Source organism: Medicago sativa, chromosome 2 (genome assembly GCF_051527215.1).
Source record: "Medicago sativa cultivar Bolivia chromosome 2, Bolivia_mono, whole genome shotgun sequence".
In the NCBI taxonomy this organism is placed as follows: domain Eukaryota; kingdom Viridiplantae; phylum Streptophyta; class Magnoliopsida; order Fabales; family Fabaceae; genus Medicago; species Medicago sativa.
Window position 1 is genome coordinate 9,071,603 of NC_140750.1, and position 14,180 is coordinate 9,085,782.

At 32.1% G+C, this 14,180-nt stretch overlaps 1 protein-coding gene across 1 annotated transcript; it reads right to left on the reverse strand.

Annotated features, from left to right (window-relative positions):
* Positions 1-6,595: 6,595 nt before the first annotated feature.
* Positions 6,596-8,519, reverse strand: LOC146944282 (protein kinase PINOID-like). The gene is made up of 2 exons (XM_085742681.1): positions 7,812-8,519; positions 6,596-7,481 (listed from the first exon to the last, which is right to left on the reverse strand). The coding sequence occupies exons 1-2, from the start codon at positions 8,384-8,386 to the stop codon at positions 6,689-6,691; spliced, it is 1,368 nt and encodes a 455-aa protein (XP_085598807.1). The 5' UTR covers positions 8,387-8,519; the 3' UTR covers positions 6,596-6,688.
* Between the last annotated feature and the right edge of the window lie 5,661 nt (positions 8,520-14,180).

Here is a 14,180-nt window from a genome sequence, read left to right on the forward strand (position 1 = left end):
AGTCACAACCTTTTTCAACAAATATAAGAATAGTTTATATTATAATCGTAGTTGTACGGTCTTACCAACGATATGCTCTGAGATAATTGGTTAAAGATTTCATAAAAGAAAATTTTATCTTAAAAATAAGCAAGCATTATTTGTATCGATATAATAATTACATTAACTTTTTATGAAGAAAAAAACTACTTCTTTTGATTTATTAACTAGTGCTCTTAGAACACTCGTTAAAATCCTTCTTAGTAATTTTTTACAGTGTAATAAATAGACTATGTGAAGACAATAATACTATATAAAGAGAGGTCAAACTAGATATATATCTAATTTTGGGTTAAAAATACAATACACATGTGGAGGCAAGTGGGGTCGCTTGACCCCATTGCCCCCACACTAGATCCGTGTCTGACTTCATGGCAACAAGAAACCATAAATAAAGAATCTCGAACAATGCTTTTACAAGACAAGAAAATGCTAAAACCTTACAAGCTTAACATTAGACTCTTTAACTTCTTAGATTGCGATGAGGACCATTATGCTATCTTTCTTTAGTGAAACTTGTTTGTAATAATTGTTTAGTTTTATAATTTAGATTGCTTTTATTTTGAAGCTATGTAAAGCTCCTTGTTTTAGTTACTTATTCGGCCTTATAGGTGATGGTCAATATGCAGGTATAAATAACATTCTTGTTTTCATTTTTTATGAGGTTGATACACAATTTGATTTTTCAATCTTTGATTGAAAACGAGAGTTAGTATTGCTCTTCTAGGTTGTTGGATGAACCAAATTTAGATCCTTATCAAGAGCATCTTATTCTTGTGGCGGATCCGCGATTCAATCTCATCGTTCTTCTTGAATGTGGCGATTGTTCTTCCCACTTCTCATTAATTCCATTTTCTATGTTTTCTTTCTATTCCTAGTTTGGTTAACTTTCTTAGTTTTTTCTTCTATTTTCCTTCATTTTCTATCTCATTCAAGAAATTTACACAAAGGTAATCACATCATATTGCAATCCTTTAATGAAACCATTTATTAACATATTTATCTTTTTTTGAGAGATTAACATATTTATCTCTAAACAATAAATATTTAAAAGTATTATTAACAAAATAATAATTGATGTTACATTAGACAAAGAAATACTCAATATTACATTGAACTTTCAAAATGAGAAATAAATAAAATATATGAAAGTGACAAATAACTAAACTATGTTATTTACTTTAGTTGGCAGTTACTAGCAAGTAAGAGCAGGATATCAATTCTCATCCTTGCTTACTCCAATACTTGTAATAGTCAACTAATACAGTTTTGTTTCGAACTTAACATAGTTTGCGTCATATATAATCATAACAATTTGTTGACATGCTTGGTTCATGTCGGTGGAAATTAAGGTCAACTAATTCATTTAAATGGCGACAAAGGATCAACGTAGGTGTCCCATTGAAATGAGAAGAGTACCAAACTAAATTAAAAAATTGGATGTTTATATAACATCCCAATAAAAATCATTATATTTTCAAGTATTTGGATTCTAGTCAAAAACTTACTACATAAATAAATACTAATAGTAGCTCAAAGATAGTGTTATGATATTTTCCTCCAAAGAAAAAAAAAGACAGTGTTATATAATATATTAGACTTGACGAGCAAAAGTCATCACAAAACACTTGAATCCATGTAAAATATTTTGGGCTTCTTGTAACGATTTCAACTTCAAGCCCAGTTACCAAAGTCACAGCTACCTCCCTTTTCTCACCAGCCACTGTTACACATGTAACACATCAACCGTATTTATCAAAAAAAAAATATAAAATTATTAAAAGTTACTTAGTCGACATTCAAACCAAAAAATATTTTTAAATTGGTTCAACATTAATATATGTTGGCATATTTTTGGGATCTATGATCTGTTTGGCAGGGATGGAAGCAAGTGTAAACGAAGGGGAGGATTGAAAACAATCAATGAACGAATTCAAATTAACATAAGGACTTATTTCCACAATAATTAAAATTTGGTGATCAAGTGAAATGGAATAAGAATTAGAAGTGCATATTTGACAAAAAAATCACGGCAACTTCATGCACTTTTTCCTTTTTATATTAGTATACGAAGACTGGAAAAATGTTCTTTGAAGGTCATTTTCTATAATTATTCTGATGCCTTAGACCATGGACTGTTTTGATGTGTACTGTATACTTCTTTTTTTAATGTGTTTAAACAGTTATTGGATATGTGCCTAATTTCTCAAATAAAACAACAAATTAGAGAGATGTTTATTTTGATTTGACCTTTTAAGATTTTGAAATAATATTAGGTACACTGAAATAAGTAATTCCACGGGTACCTAGCTGCCATTAATACGTAGAGGTTGAGTTTGAACATTTTTTCTGTGGTTTTTGGGATTCGAATCACATACATTGCATATATTATACATTATCCATATCAACTGAGTTAAGTTCACGAGAATGAGTTTGAACATTTGATTCTCTACTCTTGTACACTTGATGAATAAAATAAATCTTACACGCGTTCACAAAAAATCAACAATGTACAATAGTTTTGTTTAATTTGACATGTACAACACCGCTGCCCGATGAACTTGGTCACCAACACGGTCGTGCTCTCACCGACTTCAACCATCGTTCTTGGTCCACCTCAGATCAATATGTATCGAACAATAAGGCTGTGAATTATAACAAAAATTAAGGCTTTGTGAATTACTGGTTTATCAAATTAGTGTTGAATAAAAAATTTAATGATCAATTTCCTAAGCTTAATAGAATTCAATGAAAATGAGTGATAAAATGATGTCCAAGCAGACAAAAGTGGATTCCTATTGAAGCTTGGAACAGCTTCTAGAAGCATTAGTTATTTGTTTGGTTAAGAGACCTGTCTGATACAAAAGCAGATCAAACAAAGTTGGAGACATTCTAAAGCATGGGCAAAGAAAAAAAGGAATTACAAAAGAGAAGAATTGAATCAGCTCTATAGATGAGAATGACATTAAAATGAGGAGTATAATGTTATATGCACATATCTGTAAAAGCCTAAAAGGTTGAAAATGGCATTTGAAAGTAGAGAAACATAGAATTTCAATGAGCTGGGGGTGTAGGTATCGATTCTTGGGTTAACATGCTGTTATATATTTTAAGAAACGCATCATTGACAAGTTGTAAAAAGTGGTAGTATATGTTTATTTATATCTATCTATATATATCTATACAATGCATGTTGTGACATGTCAAAACATATCCTCTTAAAAGTCTTGCAATTCTTTACGTGAATCGCACATCTTGGCCAAATACTATCACCATGTGATGAATAATTTCATTTGTAAAGATTCATTTAGCATAAATATTGAGTTAGTAAAGTGTTATAAAGGAAGTTTAAATGCTTAATTCAACTACTTGTATTGTATTGAGCAATTATGAACAATGTTTAATTCACCAACTTGTAGTGTCAAATGACAAATATAAGACCATCAACGATGTGAAAATACTGAATTTTTATTGAAAATGATCGGTAATAGTGTGTCCACATGATAAGAAATAATTAAGAACTGTTGATGTGAACATAGTAGTTGTTGGCAAATAATGCTACCAGAAACCAACATTGGCCTTGTATTCAATTCTTCTTTTTGAAATGTGCCTTTTATTTATCATAATAATAATAATATCACAAAGCCTAACTTTGATATAATGTTAAACTAAGAAGGAACATGGTATGTGGAATAAAGAGGAGTATTTAACAATATGGAATATGTATATTTACCACTTCAATTCTAACTAGCTAACTACTCTACCAGACATAGACACAGCCCTATCGTGTGTTGAAGAGGTTTTTAGGGGAAATTTTTTTTTTCTACCCTACTTTTTTGCCAAAAATCCAAAAATACCCTACTTTTATAAAAATTCCCAAAAATGCCCTACTTTTTCCGGTCAACCTGACACCCCACAACTCCAAGTTGTGGGGTACCCTAAAAGTTGATGAAATTTTTGTCTTTATTATACCCTACAACTCCAAGTTGTGGGGTACTTTATTTTTTTTTTAATTTTTAAAATACCCCACAACTTGGAGTTGTGGGGTATAATAAAGACAAAAATTTCACCAACTTTCAGGGTACTCCACAACTTGGAGTTGTGCGGTACCTTGAGGTGCCGCAAAAATGCGTCTCCCACAATTTTTTTTTCTTTCAAATTTTTTATAATATGATAAAAAAAATCAGAAAAAACATAATTTCCTAAAAAAAAATATATAACAAATAAAATTACAATTATTATATATAAAATGTCCTGTTCCCAAACCTTCTTCTTGCGACTTGCCTTGGATCATTACGACGCGGTTAGGGAATTGTTAGACGACGATTTCTTTCATGATGATTTACTATATGGCCATGTTGGGATTCGTCATTGTTATCTGTAGTTGATAAAAAAATAAGAAAGAACTTAATTGGAATAGACATATAAAATTACAATAATTTCCTTAAAAAAAACAATAACGATGATGAAGACCAACATGATGTGTCGTTAACGTTGGGTCACAGTACGCAAATACAATCAACTACAAATAACGATGATGAAGACCAACATGACCCTCAAGAAATTCATCGTGAAAGAAATCGCCGTCGAGTCACAAGACGAAGGTGTGGAACAGGACATTTTTTATAATTATTGTAGATTTTATTGTTTTTTTTAAGGAAATTATTGTAATTTTATATGTTATATAATTTTATTAGTCTATTTTAATTAAGTTCTTTCTTATTCTTTTTATCAACTACAGATAACAATGATGAATCCCAACATGACCATATAGTAAATCATAATGAAAGAAATCGTCGTCTCACAATTCCCTAACCGCGTCGTAATGATCCAAGGCAAGTCGCAAGAAGAAGGTTTGGGAACAGGACATTTTTTATATAATAATTGTAATTTTATTTGTTATATATATTTTTTTTAGGAAATTATGTTTTTTTCTGATTTTTTTTTTTATCATATTATAAAAAATTTGAAAGAAAAAAAAATTGTGGGAGACACATTTTTGCGGCACCTCAAGGTACCTCACAACTCCAAGTTGTGGAGTACCCTGAAAGTTGGTGAAATTTTTGTCTTTATTATACCCCACAACTCCAAGTTGTGGGGTATTTAAAAAATTAAAAAAATAAAATAAAATACCCCACAACTTGGAGTTGTGGGGTATAATAAAGACAAAATTTTCACCAACTTTCAGGGTACCCCACAACTTGGAGTTGTGGGGTGTCAGGTTGACCAGAAAAAGTAGGGCATTTTCGAAAATTTTTATAAAAGTAGGGTATTTTTGGATTTTTGGCAAAAAAGTAGGGTAGGAAAAAAAAATTTCCTTTTTTAGGCCTGAAAAGCCGAAAGCAGGTAGCAGCTCAATTTCCAATAAATGGTTCTCTGTCTATGCCATTTTTATTTTCCAACATTGTCAAACACTGGTATCATTGACTATTAGTAACAAGTAGTAAACAAAATTTTTTTCAATTGTTAAAAAGGAAATACTTAATTGAACATGAACCCTAAATAAAATATGTTTGGGCATAAATACATACTACTACATAAGTAATTAAAGGTAATAGTGTGTCCACATATATATCCAAGTTCAGTAAGATCTTTTATATACATCAGTTTTAACCCCAGAAGCATCTCAGAAAGAAAAGAAAAAAACAAGTCATTATATTTATAATTAAAGTAATGTCATATGGTAATAATTAACTAGTTTGAAAGATCACCAAATGGTATGTGCCGATATATAAAACTTATAACAGCATTACTGACTTTAAAATACGAGAAGATGACACATAAACTCAAATAGAAAAATACTAACGAATGTTCTTAATGTTGAAGTTGTTTGAAGTCTGTTTTGAGTCTCATGTTGTTCATATTCCCGAGTTCTTAGTATATATTTATGTGAGCTGGTAAAGATGGGAACTGAAATCAAGCCTAGTTGTGTTTGTGCCTCCCTCTCCTCCGTGTCTGTGTGAATCTCAAAGCAAAATGATGAAAAATTAAGCTAGGAATCATCCGTATTTAGTAATGTCAAGTTATTTATTTCTACACCGTCCTCTTCCACCCTACTCAACCATTCCATAATAGGAAAGAAAGACAACCCCAAATTCAGCTTTTGAAGGCGCCTATTGCGATCGATGGCATCATACTCATATGATGTAATCATAACACCATAACACAATCCTACTTCAAACATTGATCTACTCTACTATATAAAATCCTTTCTTTTCGCCTTTCAAAAAGATAAATCAACCAGCATACTTATTATAATCATGTGGTTAACATAAGTAAGCAATGATGCAGACGAAAGGCAAGAAATGTGAATGTTAACTGGATCCTCTCCAGTGCAGTTTTTGTCCTGTGAGATCTCAACCCCATATTTTCCTTGTAATCAATGCAGTTTTAATAATTAAAAATAAATTAATGGTGTGGATGTACACTGGACATACTCCAGTGAAAACTTCACATGAGAGAATCCATGCCCCTAAAACTTAATCATATAATAATATTTTAGTTAATAAAAAAGTACTACAAAAAGAAAAAGGCAGCTTGAATAAATATACACATATTTATATACGTCATCCGCCATTTTATTTATCTTAAAAAACATCTAGATGCACCGACCGTACACGTGGCGTAAAAACCGGCCAACGTTAGATTCTCAAAAGTAATCAAACGACGACGCTGGTTGCTGTCTACTAGAACCTCTATTTCCGCTACCCAACGGCGTCGTTTTCTGCCTTCTTAAGCCAGGAACTTCCGGCGGCATAACCATCCGAATCAACGCCAAATTAAGTCCTACAAAGAAGGGGTGGGACTTAACCTCAGCCGCACCCCGTTTTGATCCGAGTCTACAGCTCGGGTCTTTGTTAAGCAAACGCGACACTAGGTCACGCGCGTGCATTTCAAGCGCGCTTGAAGGCGTGGCTGTAGGAAAACATAGAGGTTTCTTAATAATGTTCCGCAACGTTGCTTCGTTTGTAGGACCCGCAAACGGTGTTCTACCGTACACCATCTCGTAGATGAATATTCCAAACGACCACCAATCAACAGCGTTACCATGTGAATTTCCAGAAGCTACTTCCGGTGAAACATACTCGTGTGTACCAACGAATGAACAAGACCGTGCTTCCACCGGTTCAGCTACAAAAAGCCGGTTTGATTGAAATGATTGAACCTTTTTAGACCGGAAAAGCTGCTTTGAGAGACAGGCAAAGGGAGTTGATATGGAACGTGGGCGAGTGCACGTAACTTCTGGTGCATCATCATCAGGGGAAATGTCTGGTGACGATTCAACGGCTGGGATTGCGTGGGAAATTAGTGAGAGATCAAAATCTGAGAGCATAATGTGACCGTCCGATCTGACTAACACGTTTTCCGGCTTTAAATCTCTGTAGATTATTCCTAACATGTGAAGATACTCCAATGCCACCAGTACTTCAGCCGCATAAAACCTGTAACAATAATATCAACCATTTAATTTATTTTTAATTGATAAAGAAAGAGAAAAGTAAAGATATTCCTTAAAAAAATACATAGTTGGAGACGAGATTCATCAGAGTCGAACATGACATGATGACTCGAGGCTTGTTTACAAGTACTACATCTTCGGATCATTATTGTAAGCAACGCCTCTCAACGTTTACAGGTGTTAAACATACACTCTTCTTGTTGTATATGACTTACTTTGGCATGTTACTACTATTTAATTTATTTTTTCATATTTTGACTTCATTTCATTTATATTTATATTAAATAGAGAAAAGAACAAAAGAGGTGGTTACCTTGCTGATGAAAGAGAGAAGCGGTTGCGATGGTGGCGGTGACGGAGAGAGTGCAAATCTCCACCGGAACAAAACTCCATAACAATGCAAGAGAAATGAGAAGCTTCAAATTCAGCATAGAGACTAGGAAGAAAAGGATGATCAAGCATCTTAAGAATCTTTCTCTCCATTTCCGCTCTATGTGACTTTTTCTTAAGAGCAACAGCGTCTTTATCAACAACCTTCATGGCGTAGAAGGAAGTGTTATCATCGTAGAGGAGTTCATTTGCGGAGGAGTCACGGAGGCGACAGAGGTAAACCGTGCCTATGTCGCCGGCACCTATACGGCGGAGAAGGTGGAAGTCACGGAAGGTGAGGCCGGATTTGCGGATGGCGGTGTAAGCGAAGTCGGAGGAGCGGTGAGGTTTGATGGAGAGAGATTCCGGTGAAGAGGATGGGAGGAGGTCGAAGGAGAGACGGCTGAAGCTGGTGCTGCAAATGCTTTCACTGCCGCTGCTTAATGAAGTTCGCTGTGTGTTGGAGTTTAATGTTTCTAAACTCATTCCAGAATCACGTCCACTACCACTCTCTAACATGATGGAGCAATATCAACAAATATCATAGAAATTGGAATAGTTTTTTGAAGATTTTTTTGTTGTTGTTGTTGTTGAGTGTACTTTGAAATGAAATTGAATGCGTTGAGAGAGAGAGTGTTGTGAGTTTTGGAGTGGAATGAAGAGGTGGTTGTGTGGTATTTATTTACGTTGAAGAGTAGGAAGTAAAAATTGAAGTGGGTTTAAACTGTCACGTGACGGGGTGAGTTATGGCACGTGGTTGGTTTTAAGAGGGGCATGGTCACGTGGTCGAGATTTGGTTAGATTAATGGGGAATTAGTCACTTTAATCCCTGAATGGGAGAGGATTCGTCACTTTAGTCCCTGAATGAAGAGAAATTGCAAAACAGTTCCTGCATGGTCAATTTCAGGGACTAAAGTGACTAACAGAGTCTACATTCAGGGACTAAATTGACTAACGAAGTTTGCATTCAGAGACTAAATTGACTAACAAAGTCTACATTCAGGGACTATTTTGCAATTTATCTGCATTCAGGGACTAAAGTGACGAATCCCTTCCGATTCAGGGACTAAAGTGACTAATTCCCCTAGATTAATATACATGTTTGATTGTGCGATGAAAATAATTGATTTTCTAAAATTGATTTTGGTTAAAAGTTAATATGACTTTGTGTCTGTTTGGTTTGACTTTTGTACAGCCAGAAGCAATTCTACAATATTCCAAAAGCAATTCTACAAGACTACAACATTCCAATATGTTTGGTTTGGTTTTTCAGAATTGCTTCTATCCGCCAAAAGCAATTCTCCATGAAGCTACAATTTCTAACTTCTGGCTTTTCTAGAATCAATTCTACACCCTCAATTCCATCCTGCCCTTTTAATTGTCATCAATTCCATCAATGCCCTCTTAATTATCATCAATTTCTCTAACCCTTTCTCCAACCACATTGATTTTTTTTACCTAAAATCTTAATTAGTATTGTACTTTAAATTATAATATCAATATTTTAGTACTATGATACACATTAAATTAGTTTTGTAATAATATTTTAATACTCTATTGCACTTTAAATTCTATTATCTATTTGTAATTTTTATTTTCATGTTGTTAGCATTGTAATAACTTATATTTTAGGACTATATTGCACTTAATTAAATTTCTATTTATTTGTATTTAACTATGTCTATTTTGGTAATTATACATTCAAAATCAATTTTGATCAAAACTATCCAAACGACAATCATTCTGTTTTATCCATTCTTAATTATTGCATCCAAACATAAATCAATTCTGTCAGAATCAATTCTTTCAGAATCAATTCTGCCAGAATCAATTCTATACACCGCAGAACCTTAAAGTTATTTGTATTTGAATACATTACGTAAAAGTGAGTTGAACTATAAATATATGTGTGAGAATCAATTCTAAATTAAAAAACTACAAATTATAATTTCAACAATAATCAATTCTAACGAGAAATTAAATATTACTACTACATAACAATCAAACATACTAAAATCAATTATACATCTCGAAAATTAATTCTAATCTCTTTAAAAATGAAACAAAAACATACACTAAAGCATGTCAAGATTACGCTGAGTTATTGTGATTTTTCAAAAACTATTCCTCATAAGTGGGTCTAAAATCACACTGGATGGTATGGTAGTATAACGTTTAGAAAATATCACCATAATTCTGACATATTGATACATCAAACACACACTAACTATGAGACATATATGGGGCTGAGCGTGCGGTGCTGATGCACCTCGTGTGGAGGTTTTCTTGTAGTCAATTTTCTGTTGTTTTTTTACAGAGTAAAGTAGAAAAAGAATGACAGAAAAAGTGAAAGGGGTTAGTTTTAGATAACTCGTGCAACGTATTGATGCTTACCAAACGATACAGTGGTCAATTATAGTATATGTTGTTGTACAGACCAAGAGCAAATATTTGGATCAAATTCATCCACGCTTTATATTTTCTGTATATACCTACTATATGTACGGTTTGTGAAACAAAATTCCAAATGTGTGGAGTATAATTTGCAAATAATAACTACGATTACAGCTAATTATTATGCATTTAATTCTATGATTTTTTTTTTTGAGAGAAATTCTATGTTGTATTGTTGTGGTATTGTACAGATTAATAAGCAGTGATAGTCGAAAACATAATTCTAGATTTGGTCAATCCATTTCTAAATAAAAGATTTTTTTTCAAAATTCTATCAAGATAACTCAGACATGGGAAAAATCTTACTCCAAAGCATGGACCTGGACCATATAGTCCATGGAGAAGAAAAAGCTTTTACTTCTGCGTCAGAAATATTATTACTACAAATGCAGAAAAGATGTCAACTGTCCACGATGCTTGCATGAGTCAATCAGTCATATACCGCTAGAAGTGGTCACATTCAAGCTCCTTGGATTGATAAATTGTATATGTATGATCAACATTGAATTGGTTTTTTTTTTTATAAGGATTGAATTGAAATTTTAAAGTTGCTTATATTCTATCAACAATTTTTTTTTTATAAGAAAAAATGTTATTTGGGCAACAATTTTCTTTTGTTTGTAAAAAATAAAGTATAAATCTTTTGTCAAGATTCGGACAACAATTTTATGCCGTTTATATAAGTATATGATCTAGATTAGATTTTGTATTTTATAAAAAAAAATCTCTTTCTATGAGTTAATTCAATAGATATATATTACTTTTTGGTAGTGAATAGATATATATTACTATATATTCTTATAAGGTGTTGGTCAACTTTTAAATATTTAGATAACATCATTCAACCACGTTGAAATATAGTAAAATTTGAAGTATTGATATGCACAATAAGTCTACTCTAAATCTTTTGACATACACATATAGAACAGGATTCCCTGCCGTTTCAGTAGAGTGTTGTAATTAATTACAGTTGTCTGATCACAATTGGAAGGTCAGGATTTGTTTTAACTAAAAATACAATTTTCAATCTCAACCGTTTGATATGATATGAACAGCTGAGATTGAAAACTGTGTGCTAATTTTCCAGCACCAAAACTTGGTTCCATCAATGCATGTACTCTTTGTTGGATCGTTAGAGAAGCTTAAAATACCAACTAGAACAAGAACATATCAAATTGAATTAAGAGCAAATGCACAAATGGCTTCAAATTGGTGGAATGACAGCAAAGTCCGTACTTATTAGTGTAAGATAGGTTTGATAAAATTATCTATGACAAATTTACAAAATATTCATCTAACGACCATCCACACTGATATGAGATGGTCGCATTGTCGTCTCTAGTTTTAGAGTCGTCAAATGGGATAGTTTTGTCAAGCCCTCTCCGATCAGATCGACTCAATTACATAAATGGTCAGATGGGACCGACCCACTTGCTATTATCCTTGACATTGTTAAGTCCAACTCTACCATTGCGGGCTAATGGGTCCACTTGATCCATTTCCTTTTTTGTTGTTTTATTCAATCATTTTGTTTTTATGCCACTTTAATACTCCCTCCGTTCCGCAATAGATGACCCATTTGAAAATGTGCAATTTTGACCTAACTTACTTTGACCGTAATTTTCTACTAATATACAAAGATAAATAATATCATATAAGACGTCGTAAGATTCATCTCGATGAATATTTTTAAAATATCAAATTTTCATAATTTTTTCTAATATATTATTCAAGATATTTAAGCTCAAAGTTATGTATTGACATGCGTAATAAGATTAACTGTGTCAAGTATTATGGGACGGAGGGAGTAGTATATTAATTTATCAGAATTATCATTTTATCAAGTGTAATGGTGCATTTTCTTTTTACATAACATTGAATATAAATTAAACGCAAGTTTTATGCATTTCATTAAATCAAATTAATAATTTATAAACATTTTTTTTGAAAAAATAATTTATAAACATTTGAAATTTTAAAAAATTATAAATATATTATTTTTTATTAAGTTTTACATATTTAAATAAACTTTTATTAATTTTAAAATTAGGTAATACTTATTTAAATTTTACTAGTATATTTTTCAAAAATTACATGGATAAAACCGATAGTGGGTCGATCAAAGCCATTAAATTTTATTATTATTATTATTACTATTCTTATCTTTGCTAACTAAGCTAAAAAGATGACTTTATTCAAAAAAAAAAAAAAAAAAGCTAAAAAGATGACTTTTTTTTATAGAGAAAAGATGACAGTGTTGTTTAGTTTAGTTTCTTACAATCCAACCCATATTAAAAAAAAAATATATATTAATGGATCTATCCATCCAACGTTGGTTAATTATATGGTGTATAATGAAGATAAGTCTTCAATCATACACAAATTTATTTTCATCATTGAAATAATAAATTATATTATTAAATTAAATAAGAAATGATATAATTTATTGTTTAATAGTAAAAGAAAACATTTTTACATGACGCAAGATCATTTTACTTGCGCATGTTAGACAGAATCTCATATGTGAACCATTAATGTAAGAGAATATTTATCTAATTTAAAGCACATTGTTAACGATACTCACTCTAATATTTTGTTTTCAATATTTACACTGTTATTGGAGAATTTTACATGATTTTTTTTTTTTATAAAATATCATAGTGATTAGAAATTCATCATTAAGATGAATAAATGAAAAATTTGAAGTTTAAACCTCGATTCTTCACAACGTAATATCTTTACCAATTGACTTATGTTCATGTGAATTCTCTTGCTTTGAAAAATGGAACTTTTCATTTTATATTTGATTCATTCTTAAAACGGAAGAGTCTCACAAATTCCATTCAATAAAAGAAATGAAAGTTAAAAAGAAATATAAAGTAAAATCTTAAGAAAATAGATTTTGAAATTGGAGTTTTAACCATTAAGAATCCCTCAAAACCTGAGGACTGTTTAGCTATTTAGAACAACAAAAAATGATTTTGAAATTGGAAAAACAAAAATAGAGAGACAGATGACAAAAACAGGAATAAATAATTAGATGAACAAGAACCACAATTGAGTGTGTGGAATGAATAGCTGGTCTGGGAGGGCCGTGGACAGTGAGAGTCATATCACACTGAGATATGACTATTGAATGACAATGGAGCCTAGATAGATTTCAGAGACATCAGACATAGTTGGTGATAATGTTGAACCAAAAATGCACATTCCAATGCTTAAGCAAAGCTAGCATAGTTTTATTTATGGTTGTGAGTTTTGAGAGAGTAAATTGTGGGGGGTGACGAGTTTTGGACGCAACACAAGTACCAACCAAACAAACCATTAACTAAATTATTTAAAAACATTGTCAACAGCAGTAGGTCCAACCTATAGTACGGTTTAGGCCCCAATGTAAGATGTGTTGTGAGTAACTTGTGACCTGACCTATCATTTCATAATTCATTATTCAGTTACCACTGTACTAGTACATCTGCATGGGAATCTTCTTCTTTCTGCCTCATTTTTCTCTCTTTCAAACCCACATATTCTTCCTCAGCACCAAATTCTTGCTTGCTTCCACACCTTACACTTTTTTTTCCTTCGTATTTTCGTGTCAGTATTGTATTGGTGCATCGTATCTTGTGTTGCAACCTTAGATTTTACTACTAGTTTATAAAGCTGAGATACGTAGTATGGTTGCGAGTACGATACAATACGATACGAGTATGTAGATATGCAAAAATTTTAAAATTCAGGATACGATGCAGCTAAGTTGCACTTGGCCAATGCCTCACATCTAGAGGGGCCTCAAAATTTTTACAAAAGGGAAAAAACACTTGTACCTACGGACAAAATCCATCTTTAAATGTTATTTTTC

Excerpts from the sequence above, each read along its gene's own strand:
- LOC146944282 (XM_085742681.1), bottom strand. The coding sequence starts at position 8,386 with ATGTTAGAGAGTGGTAGTGGACGTGATTCTGGAATGAGTTTAGAAACA. Across the intron at positions 7,482-7,811 it reads TTCTCTCTTTCATCAGCAAG|GTTTTATGCGGCTGAAGTAC; the intron begins GTAACCACCTCT and ends TTATTGTTACAG.